Source organism: Ursus americanus, chromosome 7 (genome assembly GCF_024610735.1).
Source record: "Ursus americanus isolate L20-20 chromosome 7, mUrsAme1.1.p, whole genome shotgun sequence".
Classification (NCBI taxonomy): domain Eukaryota; kingdom Metazoa; phylum Chordata; class Mammalia; order Carnivora; family Ursidae; genus Ursus; species Ursus americanus.
In genome coordinates this window covers 74985574-75012683 of record NC_142133.1, presented here as the reverse complement: position 1 = coordinate 75012683, position 27110 = coordinate 74985574, and the positions used below count along the sequence as shown (strand labels likewise).

The 27110-nt window shown below is 41.6% G+C and overlaps 1 protein-coding gene across 1 annotated transcript in view; it reads right to left on the bottom strand.

Moving 5' to 3' along the window:
- NBAS (NBAS subunit of NRZ tethering complex) overlaps positions 1–27110 on the bottom strand; it is a 339918-nt gene that overhangs the window by 27724 nt on the left and 285084 nt on the right. Inside the window, exons 46-48 of the mRNA XM_045807103.2 lie at positions 25435–25637; positions 23324–23413; positions 10723–10918 (exon numbers count right to left, since the gene is read on the bottom strand). Coding sequence (XP_045663059.2) covers positions 10723–10918; positions 23324–23413; positions 25435–25637 — 489 coding nt within the window. The remainder of the gene's footprint in view (positions 1–10722; positions 10919–23323; positions 23414–25434; positions 25638–27110) is intronic.

Genomic DNA, 27110 nt, shown 5'->3' with positions numbered 1-27110 from the left:
ATGCATAGCACTTATTGGGTGTTTGAACTGATGGATAAACAAATGAATCAGTGAAGATATTCCATCATTTACAAAATATTTTAGCACAGAATGGTGATATTAAATATTCATGGTGTGGCCATACATTTTTGGCTCTTTTGTTATTGGAGATAGATGTGAGGCTTATAAAGAAAATGCCATTGAGAAGGAAGTCACTAAGAGAGACCCTGAGGGGGGCTGTTTTTTGACATTATGTGTCGACCAGTAACGTCGTGTGGGTGGCTGTGTGATTTCAGTACAGTCCTGCTCTGAGGCTCATTTCCCTCATCGATAAAGGGGCTCCAAGAATCCCCAAAGGCTTAGAAGTTCTGAGGAGGTGCCTGATGGTCAGCAGTGGGAAAATGGCTGCTGTTTTCTGGATTAAAATCCAAGTTTTTACAGTTTATTTGAAGAAAAGGTTTTGTGTTTTGAAAATATTTAAAGACAACTGAATGATAGGTCTGTAATGTTATGAGCAGCGTTGATACTCCACTTGCTACGATTAACTCCTGCAGAACGAATAACAAGTAGTTTCTCCTTACGTGGACTGTAAGTCTACACGGGTTAGTCGACGCCTACCATGAAGCGGAAGAGATTAGAAAAAAGTGACTCTTCTTTTCAGTATCATTCGGATTTCTTTCCTTTCAAAAACTACAACAGCTTGTCAATTTTTAGGACATGAAGTGTATGCTAAGGAAGAGAAAGATCTTAAAAAAAAAACTATCAATTAAACCTTGATAGGTTTGTTTTTATATTAGTGTGCCAATAATAGTTCCCATTTTTAAAATATGTTTGGCAAGGAGTTTCTTTGTATAACACCTTCTTCATGTGCACACAGACTTTTTAAGTGTGTTTTTGTTGGGAAACACTGTTTTCTGAAAATTCATTAACCATTTCAATTATTAGTAACTTACGTTTCAGAGCATTGGCCACATGTTTAAAATAGAAATGTGAAAAATATAGCAATTTACACAATGACCTACTTTGGGTAGGCACACTTGTACACTCCCCTTCACATCATAAAGGGTTTAAATGTTTAAGTTGTTCAGCTCTTAAGAAAGTAATTTTAAATTCTCTATGCTGCAAAAGCCTCACCTTACATGAGAGAAGAAAATGGGCCTGAAAATGGACTTGAGTATGTGTTTTTTAACACTTGAGAAAGAATACACTTTGCTGGATAATCATTACATACTTTGATATATAAGGGCCAATCTAGGATTTGTGTCTACATATTAAAATATCTAAATTTATCTAAATTCACTAAGATAATATAAGCTTATCCTGTTCATCATATCCTATAAGGTTTTAAAAATAATTTCAGGTAACCAAAACTCAAAATGAATTTCTGCATAAAGAAAGATAAACATATGCAAAGGACTTGCAGCCTGAACAAAATGGCTCTGACCCTATTTTTCCCTACTCCTCCCTGCTAAGCACAACTACAAACTTTGGAAATAACGAAAGAGACAACCAAAGAGCTCCTAAAGGTGGGAGGGGGAAAGCTAACTAGCTTGGGACCCCAGGACTGGAGGCACAACATATGCACAGTGTCTGGTATCCCCTCATCCAATGGAAGAGGGGTACGTAGACTCAGTATTTTCTGACTCCTGATCAAAAGTCCAGGTGAGGTCATTTCTCATCAGAGTTCCAGAAGGAAGGGAGAAAGAAGGTGGAGTTTAAGGAGTTTTTTAAGAAATAACATTTTAAAGCTTCCCAAATTTGGTGGAAGATAATAATCTACAGATTCAAGAAGCTGAGCTAACCCCAAGCAGGGTAAACCAAAGAAATCTACGCCCAGACACATCATAATTAAACTCTTGAAAACTAAAGACAAAGAAAAAAAGTCTTGAAAGCAGCCAGAGAGAGAACAATACATTCCCTATAGAGAGAACAATGATTTTAATAACAGGGCATTGCTTATCCGAAACCACAGAGGCCAGAAAGAAGTGGCACAATATTTTTCAAGTATTAAAAGAACCACCAACTATAAATTCTATATACAGTAAAACTATCCTTTAGGGAAAAAAAAGGGAAATGAAAACATTCTCAAGTAAGGAAAACTAAAAGAATCTGTTACGAACAGCCTTCGTCTTGAAGACTGACTAAAGAAACTTCTTCAAACAGAAAAGACAAGGGTTTTGGCTCAATATATTTTCATATCACGACTAGTAATGCTACTCATTCATGGCTACAAAAATTAATCTTAAGTTTTAGAAAATCATGATGTTATAAATCTGACAAAGTATCCGCAAAAAAATTAAAGAGAGAAGTATTGTTTTGAGTCAACAAAAGTGAAGGCAATGGGTCTCAAAGGCCTACAGAAGTTGTGGGAGCATCAGATCGCTATTAATACCATGGGAATTTAAATTCCCTAAAATATCTGAAAACAAGGTGCGGGCTGAACATGAATGCAGACCTAGGAAAGAATCAGGTTTTTTTCTTTTCCAGAAAGTAGCCCAGTTCTTATTAAAATATGTCCTGACAGCATCTAAATACACTTCAAGGCAAGGGTGAGGAGTACGGAGAACTGCTATGTGCCTGAACAGCTACAAGATGAAATGCTCGTAGGACACAGTTTAGCATCAAGGAAAAATGACCTGTAGGTGGCCAGCAAATGCTTCAACATACCTCACTAAGGAGACTGTAAAATAATGATAAAGGGCAATTTGATTAAATATGCAGCTTCAAAATGGTGCTGATAAAGTCAAAGTAACGTGGAAAGACATACTTTGGAGACATTACTGGACTTTCTGAGGCTTAATTGCCTCTTCTGTAAGACGAAGATAACACATATTATATGCTAGTTGTGATTATTAAATAAGAGAATGTGAATAAGGTAGCTAGCAAAATGACTGGCAGATGGTAGGACATAATAAATGACAGGGATTATTTATGTTACAGCTACATATAAAAAAACAGAGAGCTGGATATGTGCTGTGATTTCTTCTAATAAGAATTAGGTCTGTAGATTAGACAGGACAGAAAAAGAATACAAAGAAATGTGGCTGTTTTAGGATAATGGAATCATGGGTTAATGTTCATCTCTTGTTAAAGTCTCGTTTATCTGTACAATACAGGATTTGGAATGGCTCCATAGCATGCCTTCTATGATGAGTGAAAAAATCAGCAATTTCTCACAAGTTTTTCTTCTAGTTTTGTTTGATTCTACCCTTTTCTCCAGCGAAAGAGAAAGTAACATACGCCTCTGTCTCCTTCCCAGTGAGCAGGGGGGTGAAAAGGTCCAATATTTTACAGGCACCCTACAGTTAGTGACGATTCCACACAGACACCTCTAACTAAACATCATAGGATTTTAAAGGGCAAAATTCAAATGCGACTCAAACATAAAGATATTTCTTTCCGTTTTTTCTCTGAAAGCGATGCTTCTGTCCTCACTGAATTAGGGGACTTTAGCCCTTGCTGTAAGTCAACTTGTCAAGTAGCTGCAGCCTCCTTATCAGAGAGTCACTGTCCTTGAAAACGTGGACCGAGTCACCTATTCTCTGATGAAAACAGTTTTCACCTGGAATTTCTCTGTGGCCGCTGACAGCGAACATGGCTACCCTACACTGAGGATTCCTCCTGAAAGCCGCACCTTCCAGAGGCCCCGGCCATGCCGCTTAGTTGACCTTCAGGTATTTGTGAATACAAAATAGATATTAATGCACATGCACATACTTCATGAATGGAACATAATTACCATCATGTAGAGAATGATTCTTGAGGTAGTCATTATGAATCACCATATCCCTACCTTCCACAGGAGCTGATGAGCTGTTACAACGCCTCTATGATTTATGCAATTTGGGGGGTAAATCTGAAATTCTTTCCAAACAAAAAGTTCAAAGAAAAACCTGAAAAGTCATTCCCACCTACTTCCTAGCCTCACCACACTCCAACATCCAAACGCTCGGATGTTTCCCGCCTCTTCCCTGTCATCCTTCGGCTTTTCTCTCTAATCCTGACAAGGAACGAAGAGACAGCACTGCTATAGGAGAGGTTAGGGGCATGCCTAGCGTGGCTGCTGACGTTCTCACGCCTCTGGGCATGAGGCCCTGGATGTGATTCTCCCACTACAAACAGAGCCCCAGTGGGTCCCGAGCTGACCTGACCCTGGGAGGAGGGCGGTGGGATGGAGGACGCAGTCACCGGTAACATATACTAAACCCAGTGTGCACCTGGGAAGAGGTCGCTGTGACCTGGGACATAGAGAAGGCTACGAAGAAAGTCTGCCTAGTGAAGGGGATAAGTAGAGCCTCCCTATCTCACCACACAGCCCCCAGCCCCCAAAAGTGTTGTTTAGATGTAAAACATCGCCCTGAACTTAGTGTCTTTCTCCACAAAACTAGTTTGTCCTCTGCTCTTTCCTAGTGCCTTTTCATCCTTCGCAACTTAGGCAAACATCAGAGGGACACCAAACGTGTTTCTTGTCCCCCCGTGTCTAAGCAGTCCCCCAGCCCCTGGTAGTAACCCCTTCAGCTTTCTTTACCTTCCTCTATCTTCACGGTGGTACCAAGTTCAAGGCCAAATTCGGGCCACTTGACCACTGCCACTGATTGGCACCACTCCAGCCCACTGCTCATGCAGAGGTCAGAGGGCTTCTCCTAAAACACATATCTGATCACGTTGCTTCTTGGGCACCCCTCTTCCATGGGGGCTTAGCACCGTCAAGGTGAAACCTGTGCGGGACACTGGAAGTAGTCTGGCCGGCTTCTTTCCGGTTTCATCTCTTGCCTTTGCTCCATACATCCAGCTGTGCTGAACTCAGTTCAAGACTCATCTCCTCAGGGCAGGCTTTCCTCACTGCCTCCAGACACGATGGCTACGGGCCCTCCCTTGAGCCCAGCACTGTGCAGACATCTCCACAGCACTTACAGTCTTCAGGGAATTTGCTTCTTTGCTTTATACCTATGTGCTCCACTGGATCGGAGTCCCCACACCAACAGGGCCCACTTCCCTGGGCTGGAGTCAGAGATTTACGTGCATTACCCCACTGTGAGAGGCTTAGTGACATCTCCAAGGTTGAAGAGCGAATGAGTGGTAACCCTGGGATCTGAACGCAGTTGTGTAAAGAGCCCAAACACTTCACTGCTGATGGCCTGGTCTCTTTGTCTAGCCCAGAGTACAGTACAGTGAATGGTGCATAATCTGTGCTTGAAGGATCTTCAACGAACAGTTCACATACAACAGTTATTAGGCGTGGCACTTTTCAGGACGTTCTGATTCAGCGGCAGTAAACATACACAGTGCTCTGTACTGAGACGGTGAAAAATGCTAAGAGATGAAGCAATGCTTTCTGTTTTCTGAATCAGACTCCTCATTCCTCATGCCCAGTCATGTGCAATCCAGGCAAAGTCACAGTAGCAAGAGGAGAAGGTGAGCAGAGCATGCTTTATGTAGTTCACGGATACCCAAACCTTCGTGCTGAATATCTTTCCCTGGCAGACGGGACGAAGTGTGGTATAGGGCCAAGAACACAGGCTTTGAGATCAGACAGAACTGGGCTTGAACTCCAGTTTACAAGCTGGGTGGCTTTAATAGGTTATGTGACCTCATCTCACACAGAGAATGGTAATGACTTAGCAAGGATGTTCTAAAGATGACACATATTGCATGGTGCACTGGGTGTTATACGTAAGTAATGAATCATGGAACTTTACATCAAAAACCTGGGATGTACTGTATGGTGACTAATATAACATAATAAAAAATTATTATAAAAAAATAAAGATGACGTGGTAATGTGCACTTCATGTACAATCCACAGTCCCCTCTTCCCCCCATGATACCCACGACAAGAGGGAATATCCTCAAAGGAAAAAAATCCTTATTCATAAAGAAGGGCCTTCCCAGGTTTCCAAATATTTGCAGAACCCAGTAGCACGGATGCTCCCTTAACTTGAAGCATTTTAGGAGAAAAGGCACATTGAGCTCTACTAGAATATTTCAGATCTCTTGCTTATGTCCAGACAAACATGCTTGTGACTCGCTTGCTTCCATTTGAGAAGCAACTGGCTGGCCAGGAATCACTGTCAGCAAAGTACAGCAAATTAGTAAAAAACAGTATCAATCTACAAGCACCAGGCCACTCTGCAAGGAAACCTTTTCACTATTCCAAGCAAATTATTTTTCCTTGCATTTAAGTGGGAAGCAGCTTGGTCTAATCCTTCCCCACTCGTGGCAAGAACAGCCGATTGAATCTCAGGGGTCCTGGCCTTGCCATTTTAAAGGTGACCTTAGATAAGTTTTTAAAAATTAAATATTCATTTATTCAACAACTATTTACCGAGAGTGTCTGTAGGATCCCTGTTCTCATGTTATTTATATTCTAAAGGAAGAAGACAGACATCATATAATAGACAGATAGAAGGACCGGCAGGGAGAATTCAGCAGATAGTGATGGTTACAAGAAAATTAAAGAGTTTATGATACAGATTGTGACTAGGGACCTACTTTAGGATGCAGTCATTTTAGAAACGGTGACATTTAAGCTAAAATCAGAGGAAGTAACTTCTTTCTGGACATCATGTCCTTTTCTATAAAATGTGACTATGGAACTGGCAGGCTTTCAAAAGTCTCCTCCGGTTCCAGGAATCGGTTTCCACGGCTATTAAAGATCTATTACATGTATGGATAATTCATATGTGTGGGATATATGTGTGTAGGCACACATATTTTTAACATCAAATATGACCCTATGCTTGATTAAGCAAATCATTTACGGCAGTGAATCTTAGCTTTGAAGACATTTAAGGTAACAGCAAATTCTTCATAAGAAACTAAATCTAGCTCTGCATACTGTTCACTTTCTGAGCTCTGATAAAGAAGTGTGTATTTTGTTAATGTTTTGGGAAATGAAGCTAAACTGGCCTCTGACCAGAAGACTTAATATGTCCTTGCATGTTTCAAAGTAGGCAAAATGCATGAATTTGTAATAAGATTAGAAGTTTTCTTAAACTGGGTTGCCTGGGTGGCTCAGTTGGTTCAGCTTGCGTCTTTTGATCTCAGCTCAGGTCCTGACCTCAGGGTCGTGAGTTCAAGTCCCCTGCGTTGGGCTCCATGCTGGGCATGCAGCCTACTTAAAAAAAAATAATAAGCTTTCTTAAACTAATTTTTTCAGGTGATCACTTATGACCACAAATCCAGACAGAGTGAAATTTAAAAGGTGCAACTCTAAGCCACATGTCCCTTTTTATACAAATACAGAAAAAACAATAAGGTGAAGGAATATGGAATTTTTTGAGGAAACATCAGTATTTTGGCCTATATTTTTCATGCACCAGTTAACTAGAAAATTACAAAACCTGAAAAACTCAGATAAATTGTACAAAGGGAATGAACACCGTACATTCATCCTTCCCCGCCATACCTTCTCTCCCTCCCTTCTCCCGTCCTCCATGCCAGGGCACTTTTCTGGAATGGGAAGGCCTCTCAAGCAGTTGAAAAACGAGGGCCTCTGAATTTTTAATTCTGTTAACTAATCATTAGAAAACTAGGAATTGCTGTCTGAGAACCAGAGAGGTAGCAGGCTCCACAGACTTTGTGTTTAATTTTGCAGGAGCTGGCTGGTTTCCCAGCAACACGTTGATTTGTGGGGCCACTACTTTGGGCACCTCGAGGATAATTAAATATTAAGTCCCTCTTTGATGTATGCAAAGTCTGCCTAAGAGGATTACCAGCCATGGCAAAGGTAGCAGTCCTACATTTTCTGGTAATTGAACATTGCAATATTATTATCTATTCTTATCTTCGCTCGGTAAGAATCTGTCTCTACCCTTAATATTACCTTTGAGAATGAAGAAAGGGATAGGGAACAGAGAAAATGTGTGCCCATGCAGTCAACATTTTGGGGTCTTCTAGGTGTCTGGGATAGAGAGATGAGGAAGAGTTTAGTGGGTGTGGAAGAAATGACAGTGAGCGAACCACGCTCTATCTCCCCTAGTTCAAGGTTCCACTCTGCACACCGAGTAGACAAGGCTCACAGTTTAGGAATCTTCTCTAAGGCAATAAAGCAACAGAGGAGGGTGGGTGGCCAAGGCCTATGCTTACAAAGGATTTACTCACCGGGCCCTGATCTTTCTACTGCTCTAGAGAAAGGTAACACAGGCTTTTAAAAACAATAATGGAGAGGACCTCCAATGTAAACTCTGGGCACAGCTCTGTAACGTTCTAGAATTTGCTGCTGTCTCCACTGTGAAGCCACAAGTTTTCTGCATTCATTTTCCATGTAGCGAACAGTTATTTACAGTTATAGGCAGAATTCCCTGACCAAATTCACTTGCCCTCCAAAACAGATTTGAATCAGCAATGCCAGGCTGACATAGAATACTTCATTTTTACAGGAGGAGGAGGAGGAGACGCTCACTGACTTAATTTATTTGGGGAGGAAGACTATAGATGAATGGCATAATTAAGCCATGAGGATAGTTTCTGTATTTCCACTACCAACTACTTGAAGAAACGCAGCTTGTTAGCTTCCAAGAACAGGGAAACTGCTCTGTTATAAGGACAAAGGAAAAGGGGGGAGAACATAGAAAGAGTAAGGGGGTATGATGAATTTTACTTGAGTCAGAGGGGTTGGGAGAGATGTTTTCGAAGGGCCTGAAAAAGCAGGGACAAGAGCATCTACACACAGACAGCAAAGGAGAGAAGCCAGACTCTGCTCGGTGAGATAGTCAGTCAGTACAGAAAAGTACACAGAAAAGGAATCTTAACAAAGGCTAAGCTCCCTTAGATCCTGTTTTTGGAATAAGCGTCACTATAAAGAAATTAAAATCTCAGAAATATCCAGAAATCACCGGAATCCTACAAACATTGGAACTTGTTGTTTAGGTAATTGGAAAGTGAAGGAAAGCTTAAAAGAAGAAGGAAAGCATGGTTATATTCATGCTATTTCTGAAGCATTTTGCCCCAAATATCAAAGCGTCTGTTCTACTGTTTCGACGTGACAGAGAAGATGGATGTTTTCCCCTTTCCCTGGTCTGCACATTGTTTTGTAATACTGTTGGCATAGAGGTTGGACATAACATGAAGCGAGGCTCCAACCGGAGAAGGCGGCCTCACGGTCCCACCCAGGTCCAGCCACCAACGGAGAGGAAACTGAGCAAGGTTGAGAACTTGGAAACTGGAGATTGTGTCAGAAAAGCACCTAAGAGTAGAAGCGTTCATTTGTTTCAGAATGAGTCACAGTCCAAGATCCCATGTGGCAAACATAACACGACCTAATTCTGAACTTACCTTGGAGACGTTACACGAACCTTCCTGTCATTAAAACCAGTATACGTCCAACGTCAACTACGCCAGAGACCTGGAATATACTTTATCGTCTATTGTATTTGTGTTCATACACTGCTCTTTAAAAAGACTGTTAGTGATCTCTTCGAGGCAAAATGTTGAGACTAAATATGTTGGTAAGGTCATGGGGCTTCAGAAAGAGTATTACTCAGATAACAGTGACTTTTAAAATACAATCCATTTCAGCAACTTGGCAAGATTACAGAATCTCTGATAAGTCCATCTTTTTTGCATCTCAAATTCTCTAACTCTAAAGAATAGATAATAGTATTTACCTCTTTCCCTCCTATAGGGAAATAAAGAACATATAAGATAATAATTATGAAGATGTTCTGAGAGGAGTCTCAAGATATTAATATCTGATTCATTGTTAAAAAAAAAAGAAATGCATTGTTCTTTCAGTGTAGTAAAAAGGACATAAATATTAATTACAGAGCAAAGCTTTAAAATTAGAAGGTGAATTGAGTTGTAGTCAGACTTCCAGGAAACTCTCTTGCAGAGCAGATTATGCAGGAAGCTGTATTTTATTGGCATATGGTCTACCATGCAGGCTAACGCACTTGACTGAGATGACTGATCCTTATATCCTATGTTTTTTAGGATGCATCAATTTAGAGTTCGAGCCAAACTTCAATGGCCACCGTATTTCTTTGATTTAGGAATCAGCATTCCCATTTACTCAATCAACAAGTATCTGAGTTCAGAGTATGTGCACAGCATACTTAAGGGAATTCAAAAGATAATAATACATCCTCCAGGGTTTCTGAGTTTCCACAGTAGTGGGGAGACAAGACTTAAATAGTAATGATGATGATGATGATAATGATAATAATAATAATAATACATGATACATAATTAAAGCTGGAATGTGTGGAATTCAAAGTTAAGTTTGAAATGGTCAGAGAAGGTTCCAGAGAGATGACGGACTGAGTGAGTCTTGAAGGATGGGATGGAGAAAATGAGATCTTGTGTGTGTGCAACATTATCGATCTAGGTACAGGAGAGAGAGGAGGGCACCTGCCTGCCTGGGCAGAGTATGAAAAAAATGAATTAGCTAAACTGCACACCGCATTTCCATTTCCATTTGCATTTCTCCAGGGACAGGGAGAGCTGCGATAATTAACTGATACTGTGGAGAATCCTGACTATATCTACGAAGAGAAAAACGCTCCACACATGGGAGGTGAAAGAGACATCACCTCCACTGCACATGCATATTCACACAGAAGGACAAATCCAAACCAATGCTGTTGTACATATTTAACTACTAAACAGCTGGACTGAGCAACATAGTGGAAAGTTGGAATCACCAACCTGATTATTCACCATATTATTATAAGTGATCAAGAAATAACCTCCAATTATTTTTAATAGGGAAAATATTCAGTAACTAGTCAGATGCTCGCTTACCTGTCTCTGGGGCCACGTGGCTTTGAGAATGGTTTCTGTTCTAAAGAACACAAGGAGCTTGCCATCCTCCTCTGTCAGGTTAAAGGACTGTCCCAAAATCTGCAGCACCTGAATGCGGGGTCTCACGGGCCAGGCGTCATCAGCACAGAAGGGCCGCAGCCACTCCAGCAGGTCCTCGGAGGAAACTAGGTCTTCTCTGAAGGGCAAAAGCAACGGTTAGGTAGAAACTCTTTAAGTCTTTAAAAAAAGAAAAAATCCCAGTAATCAAATGTGGTGATTGACCCAAAGACTTGTTTGTTGGGTAACATTACTTTCTTTGTTCCTATTGAGAAGAAAAATTTAGATTTTAAATGGCACAAGGCAACCATATTAGGTATTTTAAAACTATGTAAGATGAATGTAATTTTTTTAATAATATTTTTTTATTATATTATGTTAGTCACCATACAGTACATCCCTGGTTTTTCATGAAAAGTTCCATGATTCATTAGTTGTGTTTAACACCCAGTGCACCATGCAATATGTGCCCTCCTTACTACCCATCACCAGCCTATCCCATTCCCCCACCCCCCTCCCCTCTGAAGCCCTCAGTTTGTTTCCCAGAGTCCATAATCTCTCATGCTTCAATGTAATTTTTAAGCAGTATCATATTGAGTTACATAAAGCAGATGAAAAATAATCAATATATTCTTAGCTACTCTATGTCTCAGGCAAAGTTTAATAAGAAGTACGGTTTATTTCGGTTAATGATACACAGAGAGCCAGGAATCATTCTAAGTTTTATATAAACTATTAATAGTTGACAGTAACTATGCAAAGTAGATATTATAAATTCCATTTTATTTTAAATTTTTTTCCAGTTGTAGAGAAAACTAACATATAACATTGTGTAAATTTAAGGTGCATAACTTAATGATTTGATGTACGTATATATCATGGAATAGTTACTAATAAGTTTAGTTAACACCCATTAGCTGACATAGTTACAACATTTTTTTTCTAGAGATTAGAATTTTTAAGTTCTACTCTCTTAGTAACCTTCAAATAGATAATACTATTAACTACAGTCCTTATGCTGTACATGTAAATTCCTTTTTATAGATGAGGAAACAGGCTTCAAGGAAGGAATATGATATACCCACAGGTCTCTAGAATAGTGCAACACAACTCCCAACTCCACGTTCTTTCTACCACTATTCTCTGTGATAGAATTTCAATATGGGGTTAGAGCATTGGGTTTCATACTACCCTAAAGATAAGATACGAATGCCTGGTTATTAAAGAACTGTGACGTCTAAAAGGCTTCAGAGAAGAAAATATTTGTGCACCTGTCCGGCGCTAGAATCTCTTCCCTTGTAATCCCAAATGGGCCCTCTCAGGAAAGCATGGTGTGATGATGGTTTGACGATGGTTTGATGATGATGTCAATGGATTACTACTGATCACTGTTAAGAGGTCTTCGATAGATACCTCACTTGCACAAGGCCCTGGGGAGCAGTGCTAAAGCACTGAATCATGTAGGTTTTGCTGTAACCACATACTTCTGAGGCTTCCAGCAATAAATCACCTAGACCAAGTTCCAAATTCTATGATCTAACAAAACCACAGGAAATTTTTAAATTTTGACAATTATCATTGAGTGTTTCTGTTAGTATGCAATCTATAATATACTTGTCAATACCATTTCATGGAAATTCAGATTAAAAAGACAATTCAGTATTTGTATTTCAGAATAAAAGAAATGATTAAACGCCATGGATAACTGGCTCAAGCATTTTCTCAATCTACGAAGTCATTTGTTAGCTTTACCTATGTGTGTCCTTGACATGTATCAAAAATGGCAAAACTGGGGTGCAAGAAAAGGAGACCACCACCAAGAATTCCTGGAAATCTATGTGGGAAAATAAGCAGACAGTGCCATGCAGAGGAAAAGCATTCTGGGCGAATGTGATGGAACTGTGAACTCTGGCCCCAGATAAAAATCACGAATGTCATCATACCCATTTTATAGTTAAGTAGACATAGGTCCTGAAAGTGTGTCCCTTGCGTCTGTGAAACCAGGATAATGTATATAAAGTACTTAGCCACAGTACATAACACAGAGGAAGTACTTAATAAGTAATAGCCATTGTCTGCATAATGATCATTATGATTATTACTGGTATTACCAAAGCACCAGTTTGTGCTTGATACAGGGATGAAAATCATAGGATTCCTGCCTTCGAAGAACTCATAACGGTACAGAGTGTTTTTAAAGTGACTATTATTCAAATTACTAATGTATGTAAATATGAATAATCATTTTGGAGGAAGAGTGAGTAGAATCAGGGAAGGCTTCACAGAGGATGTGGCATTTGCACAGGATCATAAAGGACAAAAGGGATGTATGTACATGGAAAGGTGGGGAAAAAACAGTCCAGACAAAGAGGAGAGCAAGAAGAAAACTCCAAAGACTCGAAAAGACAGAGCATGTTCAGGGAGTGATGAAAGCACAGACGTCCAGCTGGGAGACGAGAGGAGGGGGGCTAGGGTAGCCAGCAGAGCTCTGCTCACCCGGACGGCCAAGAGCACACGCCTGCGGCTGCAAAGGCGGCTTCGTGCTTTGAAAGCACAGGCTCTGCAGCAACCAGAGTTACCTCTTCCTGACACCGTGACGCTGACCAAGAAGCCACTTAATGGTCCTGAGCCCCAGTTCTCCTCATTTGTACACTGGACTTGGATACCACCCGCTTACTCATGAAGCTTTTGAGAATGAAACAAATACATAAATAATAAATTTAAAGCATATATTAAGAGACATATAACTAAGTGCTTCAATTAGTGGCAACCATTATTATTGAGGACGTTTGGTCTTACTTAGTAGGGAATGAGAACAGTGGGGGATTTCTGAGCACTGGAAAGTCATAACCATGTTAAGTGATCAGAGAAGCATACAAGCTGGGACAGGCTCAGGCCCTTTTTGGTGAAGACTGCAGGGGTCCAATTAGGTATAATTCAGGAGAAAAGGAATTTAAAGCACATTTCTGGCCTGGAGTCCAAAGCAATTTCACACAACACGAAGCTGATTTTTTGACCCTGTCACCTGCGTGACAAGTGGGGAGCAGGTAGTATGAGCCAGAAGGGGAAGAAGCTGGAGTCATGAAGAGCAGCTGGAAGTGTAACTATCACCCAAGACCTGAATGTGGTGAATAAGAATGAAAACAGTAACTCATGGAAGTTACTAGGAGCTATGAATTCTATCACTTCATTGTAGCTCTCTCTTTCATGTAATTTGCTATCATCTCCAATCCGCAGATGAGGAAACAACCACAGAGAGGTTGTTTCCAAGGTCACAAGGTAAGGAGAGGAGCCAGGATTTGAACTTGGACGATCTTAATGCCTTATCAATTACTAGACAGTGCTACCAAACCAAACGGGGGCACGTTCCAGAACACGGTGGCAGTAGATTACAATTACTCAGATACTGATGTGATATAGAAAGATCATTATTATGTTTTCCAAGACATTACACTGAGTTAGATTCCATTTACATTAGAACTTACTGTGCAGTTGATTACACTTGACATTTTGGGGAAATCTGCTCTAACTTTGGGTTGATAGTTCAAACACATAATAAAATTAGGAAAACCCATTCCTAGAAGAGAAGCGCTGTGTTCTGGAAGCACCATGTTCTAGGCAAGCCTGACTGTGTAGCCACGTGAATACTGGTGTTCAATAAGACGACGCAGAAGTGAAAGGCACTTCTGTGGGCAAAGCTACCCAAGGACATTACCTAGATACCATCTCCTATAGATTTCAGCTGCGAAATGGTTAACATTTTCATTTCAATCTGAGTTTTTAAAATCCATAGTCATTCTCCTAACTCATCAAATACACGTGCACACACACACATAAACAGAGAAAGAGCAGAAATTTTGATAAAATGGCAACAAATTTGCAAATCAAGGGGAAGAGTATACAGGTATTCTTTTTTCTGTGCTTGCAACTTTTCCGTGGGTTTGAAATTTTTGAAGTAAATAGGTGGGTGCAAAAGACCCAATTATGACTTTCATAATGTGAAAAAACAGAAGAAGAAGGAAAATGATTTCATTTATATAGTATTTTATGAAGGCAAGGAGAGGATTTAATGAGCTTAGGAATAAAAAGAGAACATTATTTTGAACCATTTTTACTTTATTATAAAAGTTATAGAAATGTTTTTAAAAAGTTATAAAACAGATAAAAGAAAAAATCACTCATAGTTTCACTGCAAATAGCCATTTTCCACCTTTTTCTCTATCATGAGGATTTTCTGGGGAGGAGGTTAATATACTGCACAGAGTAACTTACACTATTTTAAAAAAAATTAACTACTAAAGGAAACACACATTCACACGATCGGTTTTGGCCCAAGAGATAAGGAGTCCTCTGAAAGCTCTATTACCAGCGGTAACAACACAAATATGTTCACCGAATGATTAATTTGAGAAAAGCGATGCTCTATTACGTAATGAAGCACGAGAGGATATTCGTAAAAGGACTGGAGCCAAACAAAAGCAATTATTGAATCAAAGTAAAAAGACAGACTGTGAGAATATTAATAAGCTAATCCGTGGTAAAAGAATTTTCAGATTCTGCATGGCACATTCATACAAAGATAACTCAACCTTGAACTTAAATGGTTAAGGTTCATTAAAAGAGATGGCAAATACAAAAAGCATTTTATAGAATCATGATACACTACACAAATAAAATTCTTGTTCTTATTTGGCAATGGGGGAAGGAAAGACTGCATTCCAACAAGAAAAACACGGACCACTGTGATTTCTTATAAACATAAACGTCATAGAATTTGAATGCCTGAAGGGAACAGAAGGTCACTTAGTCATATCTTCTATACGGAAGTTGCAAACTGGCAGATGCATTTTTGTGTTGGCTTGTATGGTATATGCCAGTGTTTCAAAATTTAAAATTTTTACAGGAAATCAAGATTTTCCAGGCTCCTCTGTTTCCTCCCCCAGTTCTACTGAGATATAACTGACATACGGCACTGTATAAATTTACGGTGTAGAGCATAATGATTCGACTTACACGTACGGTGAAAGGATTCCACAGTAAGTTTAGCTAACGTCCATCAGCTCATTTAGATTAAAAAAGAAATCTTTTTCTTTGTGATGAGATCTCTTTGCATCTACTCTTTTAACAACCCAGCTCCCCTTGAAAAGCTGGAAAAAAGGACATGCTGGCAGCTGTTTCCTGTAGACAAGGCTCCTGGGAGCCCCTGGTCCCCTCGGCCTCCACCCCCTCCTACTTCCCCGTAAGCCCAGTCCACCTCGCTCACCCCCCTTACCTGCCTGGCCTCAGCGGGAAATGCGTGTGCAAACTCTGATGTGTAAAACGCTAGGCCAGATGAAGAAGGGAGTGAGGAGGGGAAGCAAGTAAACCTAAGTGAGTGAACAGTGAGAGACCCCAATATTCACACTCTACGTAGATCCCTCATCGCAGGTAACTGATCCACACACCGCGTGCACTTTCCTCACTACGTACGGAGCTGGGTGGAGGGGACCTTCCCCAGTGTAATGTCTTCTATCTATTAGCTTCCATGAAATAACCGGGGCACTTGGCCATTATTTGCAGTTAAATGAACTCCTAATATGCTAATGGCCTTACCATAGTGTAGAAAGTGTAACTCTCTGCAAATAATTAACACAGTCGAATTCTCTCACAAGAAAAATTTCCTACAAAGAAAATAATTTTGATGTACACACAATTCCAATCTTAAGTCTTAACTTTTTGGCAAATGCGAATAACCACCTTTTTGTGGCTGTTCTCAAATGTATGTCAACCCAGAATCTCTTCCTGAGGTTTGTTTATCAAGAGGCTGGGCACATCTCACTAAAATGAGGCAAAAATGAGAGCTATTAAGTCATAAACACGGCGGCCTGAGGTGGCCCCGAGAAATACTGCAGGAGTGGACCCGCCATCCTGACTGGTGACCGTGGCTGTGAGCAGGGCTCAGGACGACAGAGCACAATGCTCCCGCACGGTGGGTACTCGGACAACAGCTGATGATTTATTCTGCCCCACAGAGCACGAAGACCAAGAAGAAATGAGACGCAATTTGCCTTGGTGGGCTTTTTTTTTTTTCTTTTCTTTTCCATGCTCTGAAAATACTGTGAAATCCCTAGGTAATACCAAAGAGCTCAGTGAAGTCTGAATGATCGGACACTGTTCAATATCCATGAAGCTTTCAGACAGCTGAAGCTGGACTGTGATTAAGTAGCAATTTACACCAACAAACAAAAACTTCTAAAATACTCCATAGTTTTGAAGGAAATCTTTCTTCCTTTTTGAATAGTGCACAGACGAATTCCGCATTAACCATCCGCTCTCTGAGTGGGTTTATTTCTGTACCTCCTTTTGAGGATCACTAATGCACTGGTTCCCACCGGTGGGTCATTCCTGCTAAGCAGCTGTCTAAAGGCACAGGAGGGCAGGGAGTAGAGGAGGAAAAGAGGCCTAGGTGGAGAGAAGGAGATGCAAAAGGTGGGACAATGGGAGGGAAGTGATGCCCAAACACCTTGCTGCTTCAAGTGCCGTCCACAGACTAAGCAGCACTTGCGAGCTGGTTACAAATGCAGAATTTCAGGCCCTACCCAGACCTACTCGAGTAAAATCTATATTTTAAGAAGACCCCCAGGCAATCCCTGTGCACGGTGGCGTTTGAGAACTCCTGTCCGTTGCAGGCTTTTTAATGTCGAAAGCAGATGAGATCTGGTGAGAGAAAATTCGGAGCATGTCCTTAGCTGGGTGAGCCCGGACACACTACCACACCTGTCTGGGCATCATTTCCTAATGTGAAATGGAGGCAATAATAACACCATGGGGCGCCTGGGTGGCACAAGGAGCACCTGGGTGGCACAGCGGTTGGGCGTCTGCCTTCGGCTCAGGGCGTGATCCCGGCGTTATGGGATCGAGCCCCACCATCAGGCTCCTCCGCTGGGAGCCTGCTTCTTCCTCTCCCACTCCCCCTGCTTGTGTTCCCTCTCTCGCTGGCTGTCTCTATCTCTGTCAAATAAATAAATAAAATCTTAAAAATAATAATAATAATAACACCATAAGGGGGTTGTTGTGAGGATTAAGTGGGTTGCCGAACAGCCACTTCGAAGATCTCAGCACTGAGTCGTTGATGTTCATGACTTTTTTGTTTTTAAATGCATGATGATCTTTTTAGTTCTAGGTTTAACAAATATATTATTTTAGAAAACCATTATTTTATCTATTGAGTGTTTTTAAACCCGTTTTCCTTAAGCAATCTAATCAACTCATTCCTAACCCAAACAGGAAATTGAGATTATATTCTTAAAATATGTTACAGACATACATAAATCATGGGAGAAAACACACTCATAAAATTCAATTTATGTGCACGAGCCTCTCAATCCTTAATTGCCCTAATCTCATCTCTAATCATAGATGCTATAAAAGATTTTTGACACTCTTTCAAATCCTGACAATATTTAGCCCTGATGTCCAGAGGCAAGAATGTGGTTAAGCTGGAAAGGACGTCTGTCTGTCCAGACACGCCACTGGTGGCCTGTCTTGGTGCCGTGGTTGTGTGCGGCGGACACTGAGCACAGGCGGAAGAGGAGGGACCGGGGGCTTTGTGAATGAAGCAGAAGCAGCAGTTCAAAGGCAAATCAGACTTGTACCAATATAAACAGTCAAAGGAGGACATGCTAGTGATGGCATAAACAGAACCAAACACCTGGTGGTAGCCATGAACACACACATGCAATTTCTGACTTTTCCATGTCGTCTACCTGCCAGGAACACTACGGGTCGGCAGAGGCCTGACCTTAGAGCACGTGAATGGTGTGAGAACTGACAGTGTGCACGAAGAGAGGGGATTTACTCTGCAAACAGATGTCACGGAGGGCAGTGCATGTTGAAGTTTCGGGGCGAGGACTGAGGGAGGCTGGTGTGGCCCTAAGGGTGAGGGTGACACACAGGCCTGGTGTGGCCTCCTGTAGGTGAAGCAGTCATATCAGGCCACATAATGAGTGACTGAGAGGGTTACTTTCAAAGGGTCTAAAAACCCCCCGTCACTCTAAAGATCCCTCTGGGAGCTACATGGAAAGGAGAGTGGCTCCCCTCCATGATCTGCCAGGCATAGTTTCGGGAAGAGAAATCAAAGCCAAGGATTTAGGCTTAATTGTGTGGATTCAAAAAATAGTTGCCAGAAATGAAAGCTATGACTTTGTCTTTCTTCCTTCTTTTTTTTAAACAAACAAAAAAATGTTCACTGAAGTTTTTCTGTTAAGAAGACTTTGTTATGCTGTGTCTCTGGAATAAAAAGAAAGAGCTTGCTCTGTTTCTCCATTCCCCAATGTCTTCCTCTTTGAAAATCAAAGCTTAAAAAAAAATAGTCTGTACGCAAGAAACCCAAGTTGGATTCACCTATATGTCTGGCTGGAAATTCACTAGGAAAAATACTGCCTTCTATTTCCATATAAATTTAAGGGCTATTTGTTCCAGTTCTTTGAAAAATGTCGTTGCTATTTTGATCGGGATAGCATTGAAAGTGTAGATTGCTCTGGGTAGCATGGACATTTTAACTATGTTAATTCTTCCAATCCATGAGCATGGAATATTTTTCCATCTTTTTGTGTCTTCTTCAATGTCTTTCAAGAGTGATTTGTAGTTTCTAGAATATAGATCCTGTACGGCCCCGAATCACCAAGGAATTGTTGAAAAGGAAAAACGAAGTTGGGGGCATCACAATGCCAGATTTCGACCTGTACTACAAAGCTGTGATCACAAAGACAGCATGGTACTGGCACAAAAACAGACACATAGACCAATGGAACAGAATAGAGAACCCAGAAATGGACCCTCAGCTCTTTGGGCAACTAATTTTTGACAGAGCAGGAAAAAACATCCGGTGGAAAAAAGACAGTCTCTTCAATAAATGGTGCTGGGAAAATTGGACAGCTACATGCAAAAGAATGAAACTGGACCACTCTCTCACACCATACACAAAAATAAACTCTAAATGGATGAAAGACCTCGAGGTGAGACAGGAATCCATCAAAATCCTAGAGGAGAGCATAGGCAGTAACCTCTATGACATCAGCCACAGCAACCTTTTTCATGACACATCTCCAAAGGCAAGAGAAACAAAAGATAAAATGAACTTGTGGGACTTCATCAAGATACAAAGCTTCTGCACAGCCAAGGAAACAGTCAAAAAAACTAAGAGGCAGCCCATGGGATGGGAGAATATATTTGCAAATGACGCTACAGATAAAGGACTGGTATCCAAGATCTACAAAGAACTTCTCAAACTCAACACGGGAGAAACAAATAAACAAATCATAAAATGGGCAGAAGATATGAACAGACGCTTTTCCAATGAAGACATACAAATGGCTAACAGACACATGAAAAAAAGTTCAAAATCATTAGCCATCAGGGAAATTCAAATCAAAACCACACTGAGATACCACCTTACGCCAGTTAGAATGGCAAAAATAAGACAAGGCAAGAAAAAACAATTGTTGGAGAGGATGTGGAGAAAGGGGATCCCTCCTACATTGTTGGTGGGAATGCAAGTTGGCACAGCCACTCTGGAAAACAGTGTGGAGGTCCCTTAAAAAGTTAAAAATTGAGCTACCCTATGACCCAGCCATTGCACTACTGGGTATTTACCCCAAAGATACAGACGTAGTGAAGAGAAGGGCCATATGCACCCCAATGTTCATAGCAGCTCTGTCCACAATAGCTAAATCATGGAAGGAGCCGAGATGCCCTTCAACAGATGACTGGATTAAGAAGTTGTGGTCCATATTTACAATGGAATATTATTCAGCTATCAGAAAGAACGATTTCTCAACATTTGCTGCAACATGGACGGCACTGGAGGAGATAATGCTAAGTGAAATAAGTCAAGCAGAGAAAGACAATTGTCATATGGTTTCTCTCATCTATGGAACATAAGAACTAGGAAGATCAGTAGGGGAAGAAAGGGATAAAGAAAGGGGGGTAATCAGAAGGGGGAATGAAGCATGAGAGACTATGGACTCTGAGAAACAAAGTGAGGGCTTCAGAAGGGAGGGGGGTAGGGGAATGGGATAGGCTGGTGATGGGTAGTAAGGAGGGCACGTATTGCATGGTGTTATACGCAACTAATGAATCATCGAACTTTACATCAAAAACCAGGGATGTACTGTATGGTGAATAACATAATATAATAAAAAAATATTAAAAAAAAAAAAAGAAAGAAAAATACTGCCTTCTAATCTTTTTGAGATGTCTCCACTGGAAGGGGCTTACTGCCTGTTCGGATCATGTCACCCTGGGAGGCTGGGCTCCAGGTGGGCATTAGCTGAAAGCAGGGCTGCTCCGCGGCTCAGCAGGGAGTGGCAGTCAGGGAGCCGGCTGGCGAGCTCTGACCGGGATGGCAGGTGCTGGCCACACCTCTGCAAGGTGGCTGAGGGTTTCCCACGCAGCGTCTCTAAGTGCTCTGCTACCACTGCTCAGCCTGGGGGACCATTCCCCACCTCCTCCTCACAGACTCGCATTTCATGGAGCAGGACCAGCGTCACCCCTGGTGTATCCTGCCCTGACTTCCCCAGGCAGGATACTCCACTCCGTCCACCTTGCCTTCTGCACAGCACCTACCCTCGGTAGTATGGTGGCTAGAACTATGGGAAGGCTCGTCTCCCCTGCAAGACTCGGGGCTTCTCAGGTGGGAGGCTAGTTCTTCCCCGTATCTAACTCCTCGTGACGCAGCACGGGCTACGACACACAGTGAACGTGCAGATCCTTTCATGTCGCTTTCGACTAAGAGGCGTTAATGAGCGTCCTTGCCACTTCGAGACCCCAAAGCAAAGGGGTTTAGAAAAACAGTGCAAGGCAGAAGGCTGAGTAAGTGGAGGGCCCTGACGGCAATGCTTTCCCAGATTCACCTATGTGGTTAATCCTATTTTCCTCCACTCAAGCCTCAGGCACAAAGCAGAACATGGAAATGCGCTGTATGGGCATCTGAGCGCTACATGAGGACCCAGAGCCTGGCTGGGATCCTGGCTCCATTTCCCGGGCTTATGCCTCAGGGCAAGGCCTCCTCGAAAATGGCAACAACACATGCAACCATCAGAAATAATCATGAGGAAATCTACAAAGACAAGTGGGAAGAGTTACAACAGCAAGGAAATAAAAGAAGAATATGAAGTGTTTACACATCTTGATTGAAGCTATATAAAAATATATGTGTACCTGCACAATAACTAGAAGGTAGTATGCTAATGAAAACAATTATATTACTGAATGAACTATGAGGAGTTTTCACAAATATTTCTTCATTATTAGTATTATAGCATATTTCCCATTAAGAAAAGAAAACAGGGGCACCTGGCTGGCTCAATTGGGAGAGCAGGTGACTCTTGATCTTGGGCTCATGAGTTCAAGTCCTACATTGGGTGTAGAGATTATTTTTAAAAAGTAAAATAAGAAAATCGGGACGAGGCCTTATAGGGATAACATGGATATCGGACATACGAAAGAGGTCTGTAAACTCCGGCAAATACATAACCACCAACTTGTTGTTGCTGTTCTTCCTGTCACTACCACCGCACCTGAATGAAAAATTCTTTCTAAAAATGGCATTAGACCACAATAGCCAAACTATGGAAAGAACCCAGATGTCCATCAACAGATGAATGGATGAAGAAGATGTGGGGGTATATATACAATGAAATATTACGCAGCCATCAAAAAATGAAATCTTGCCATTTACAACAAATGGCAAGCGAAGTCAGTCAGTCAGAGAAAGACAATTACCACGTGATCTCACTGATGTGTGGAAGTTAAGAAACAAGGCAGAGGATCACAGGGGAAGAGAGGAAAAAATGAAACAAGACGAAACCAGAAAGGGAGACAAACCATAAGAGACTCTTAATCTTATGAAATAAACTGAGTGTTACTGGAGGGGAGAGGGGTGGCAGGACGGGGTGGCTATGTGATGGACATTGGGGAGGGCATATGTTGTGGCGAGTGCTGGGTGTTGTGTAAGACTGATGAATCACAGACCTATACCCCTGAAACAAATAATACATTATATGTTAATTAATTGAATTTAAATTTTTAAAAAATGGCATTAGAGACACACACCTTTCTAGATTTATAAAGCCTGTATATTCATAGTCCTTGGGCAAGGCAGACCTAACATATATAAAGCTTTAAAAAAAATAACACATATACTCTAGAAAGTTTCCTTACTTAATCAGTCCAGCTAACCTCCTGGAGATATGAATCCCTTCTCTCCTAAGAAGCTTAAAGCAGCTCCCCTTCCCAGCCTCACACAGAACAAGGTGAGAGGAGACCATGCTCTCCCTGGCAAACAAGGTTCTGGGGGGAAGGGGGTGTCCCGCTAGAGCTGACGGGGTAAGAGGACAGCTGGGGAAACCATGACTCCCGATGCAGAGCCTCCTTAGTTATGCAGAAAGTCCTCAGCTCTTCCTTCAAAACCGCCTAGAAAGGTTGCTTGGTCTTGGCAGTTTCATAGCGATATTAAAAGCAATTCTGAGATTCTGAGGAGTGCTGTGGGGTGAGATAGGCTTACCCCTTGTCCACGCTGGCATGGACGGCCGCAACAACACCTTCCAGGACCTGGAGGGGGTCCCCCGACCCACCGAGGTCAGCACTGCCTCCACTGTGAAGGGAGAGAGACAGAACCAGTTCAGAAGAGGGCTCGACCTCAGAAAGCAGCGTGGCATTCACACTCAGAGGCAGCCAGCTGGATTCTGGCAGAGGACACTGCCAGCTCATAGCCATGCGGGGTGTATGCAGTCTGCGAGTGCTAAAGATATGGAAATGAAACATTTTCTGCCCTTAAGGAGCTCATAGTCTAATATATGCTTCTTTTCCTATCAAGAAAATAAAATCTACTTGCATTCTGTCATTTAAAAAACATTCAATGGACATTCAAAGCGATTTTAAGCATTAAATATATCATCATCTATAATTCTCCAGATGGACTTAAAAAAAAAAAAACACCTAACATTTACATGGTACTTACCAGGTACAAGTGCTTTACATACAAGCTATCATTTAGTTCTCAGCAGCCTACGAGATAGGTACTATTATTATGCCCATTTTACAAATGTGTATGTCTAGGACTCCACTGAATTTTGAAAAAGCAATAGAAGAAAAGAAGTTTTAGGTGAGTTTTCTGCCTAATGTAAGTGATATGATTTAAATCAACTGCTGGATTCAGTTCTTTACATGCGTTTGTTATTTTATACCTACTAAATACTAACTCTTTAAAAGGTAAATGTTATGGATGTTGTCAATAGCAATTTCCTCTCCTTTGAAAAGGAGGTAGATGAACTCCTGAAGTTCCTTTCCTCCCACTGCAGAAAGATTTAATTCACATTCATTGAACGTCTTCTGTGTGCTAAGCGTCACGTTTATTAGATAAGAACCATCTCTGCAAGTGGAACTGGGCTCAGGGAGAGAGAGAGAGAAGTATAATTTACGTCAGCATTTTATAACTGTAAAAATATCACATCATATTTTATTTTAATTATTCATGACAATGTGTGATTTTTAGGAAATAAACTAAATTCGTCAAAGCACTAATCTTTCAAAATGTTTGTTTCTGTAAGGCTCACCTGAATCTTCATTTACAAAACAATAAAAAGACAGCTATGATCAAAAGGTGCAGAACAGGACCAAGTGTCTGTCGTCGTCTGAGAGAGGACAGCGGGCGGCTCTCACAGCCACCACCACCGCCACCAAAACATAATACGCTAATAATAAAACAAAGCTTTATTAATTTGACGTTCGTTATTTCTTTAAAAATGTTATGATATTTTATTTCTCTGTCTCTCTCTCCCTGTCTCAAATTACCAGATACCGCAGATCATTAAGGTGAAAACTGTATGAGGCTGGGGTAATTAAACTGATAAAGGCTCATTTGATTTCAGTTCAGCTGTGGAAAACTGACATGCATTTAATCAAAAAGTTCCTCAAGAGCAACGCAGAATTACAAAGAAGCCTTAAAAGGAGAATACATTAAACACAACCAAATCTTTCAGCCTAATTGCATTATTCACAGAAAGCACTTCATGCCTCATTCTTTTCTGAGCTTAACTTTCCCCCTCTTCGCTAACCCTCCCGGCTCCGTTCCCACAAAGGCACGGGCACACTGACATAGAGCTTCTCCGTTGTTGGTTTCATGCCATTAACTGCAGGTAAATAAAACTCTAAGACACTTAACAGATGTCTAACTTTCTCAGTAGATGATTAACCTTGCCTTGTGTACTCCAACAGGAGCTTCTGGAAACCATTTTGTCCTTTCTACCAAGAAGGGGAAGTCAGAAACTCAAGAGCTGAACATCCACCTGGGGTCCCAGGACGGCCTGATACCCGGCTTCCTCCTGCAGCGGCCATTTGGGCCTTTCCCTACTTCAAGAATTATTTGGGGGCTGAGGGAGAAAAGGGTCTAGCCGGAAGTTAGTTTTAGGACACGTTACACACAACACCAGTGGTGAAGCATTTTCATGGCTCTCCAACTCTGAGAAATCCCACGACTGTCTCTCGCTTTTATAAAGCCCTTCATTGTTTATAAAACGCTTCTACATACATGGTATTTTTCTTCGTTACTGTGAAAGGAGAGCTACTGCTGGCGAACTATCACCTCAGGTTTCCAACGACTCTTCTGCAGCTTACCTCAATGCAGAAACGATCTTCCTTACTGCGCTCCGCACCACATCCTTGAGCGAGATGTCGAGAGGGCCCACAGCCACCTGCAGCAGCTGCTGAATCATTCCTAGAGGCAGGCCATCTAGACACATGGCCACAGCTTGGTCATGAAGTTTCCCTTTCTCTGATCGGGACAGATCATAGAGGTCACCGTACTTGCGCAGCGTTTCCTGCAAAGATACGGCAGGCGACACCTGAGTATCAAACAGGAATTCAGTGTGTCTGCATGTCCGCAGTGAAGCATGTTTAGAAGATTCTTGAACCCCACACTGAACAACAGGCAGTGGTTAGTAAGAGCTTGGGCTCCAGGGACACCAGGCTTAAGGACAGATCCTTGCTTTACCACATAGTAGTCTGTGGGCCTCCAGTGCCTGCAAAATGAGGACGAACACAGAGATTCTTGCGAATAAGGGGTGTTGTAAACATTAAATGAGAGAATATAAAAGGCCTCTAGCACATCAGGCCCAAAGTAAAGCTCATGAAGTGTAAGTTTCTCTATTTTCATGACTGGGCTACAACCACGTGACAGCTCAGATCTACGAGCATCAGCTGCGCAAACCCCGGTAGTACACATGTGTCACCTGATTTAATGCTTCTAATAATCCCGCGAGGAATTTTAATTAGCTCCATTTTACCAAAAAGTAAATTGGAAACTAAAGATGTAAAGCAGCACGCCCAATCACACGGCTAGCAATTCAGGGAATGGGGATCAGAATCCAAAGACTACATCTCCCCGCCCCCCTGCCACACAGGCTGCTCCTCCGATAACGTCTGTAAAAACGAATGTGACGACAAATAATGTATGAAACAGGCCACGAGCTGCTGTTTCTCATCATACCAAACATGGTCACTTAGTGTTAACAATGCTTTCTAGGTTCTGTGGAGTTTCTCAAGTAATCTTGCATATGCTCTCTTGTCTTTCAGATCCATCATGTAAAATCCAAAGAGTAACTAGATAGTTGATACTGAAGAACTGCTGTTAATTTTCTTTATTGTGATCATGGTGTAGTGCATGTTTACATGTATCCTTTAGAAACAGATGTGGAAGTATTTACGGATAAAGTCAAAAGATGACCGGGATTTTCTTTAAGATAATCCCCAGGAGTGGGGTGAGGGTAGGTGGGAATATGCATGAAGTAAGAGAGGTCATGTTCTGACCATTGGTGAAGCTGGCAGTTGGGCACAGGACACTTCCTTTTACTCTTCTCCCCATCGTGAAACTTCTAACAAAAGAAAATGCCCGTGAGTGCCACACAGCAGCTACTCGTGTCCGTCCTGAGCAAGAGGGAACGGAGGCACCTCAGGATAAAGGCCGCCAGTTTAGACTGCACTCACCTAGGGTACAGGGGATCTTTCACCGGGTGTATAACTTAAGAGGTTAAAATGAAGGCCTGAACTTAAAAGGGACAAATGTGTGAGGCTGAAAGTGATTTCCAGTGTTTGCTATGAAAAGCACCCGAATAAAAGAAAATAAAGTCCACTTCAGGAACCAGAAGAGTCTGCTATTACGGACCATCCGTGGTCTGACTGACCGGCATTTGCAAGCAGCCACTGGTACCTTTAAATCACAGCCGAGATGAAACAAATGGCTGTTTCTGTTAACAATCCCCTTGGCCTCACAGATGTTACTCTAGTCACTCAAA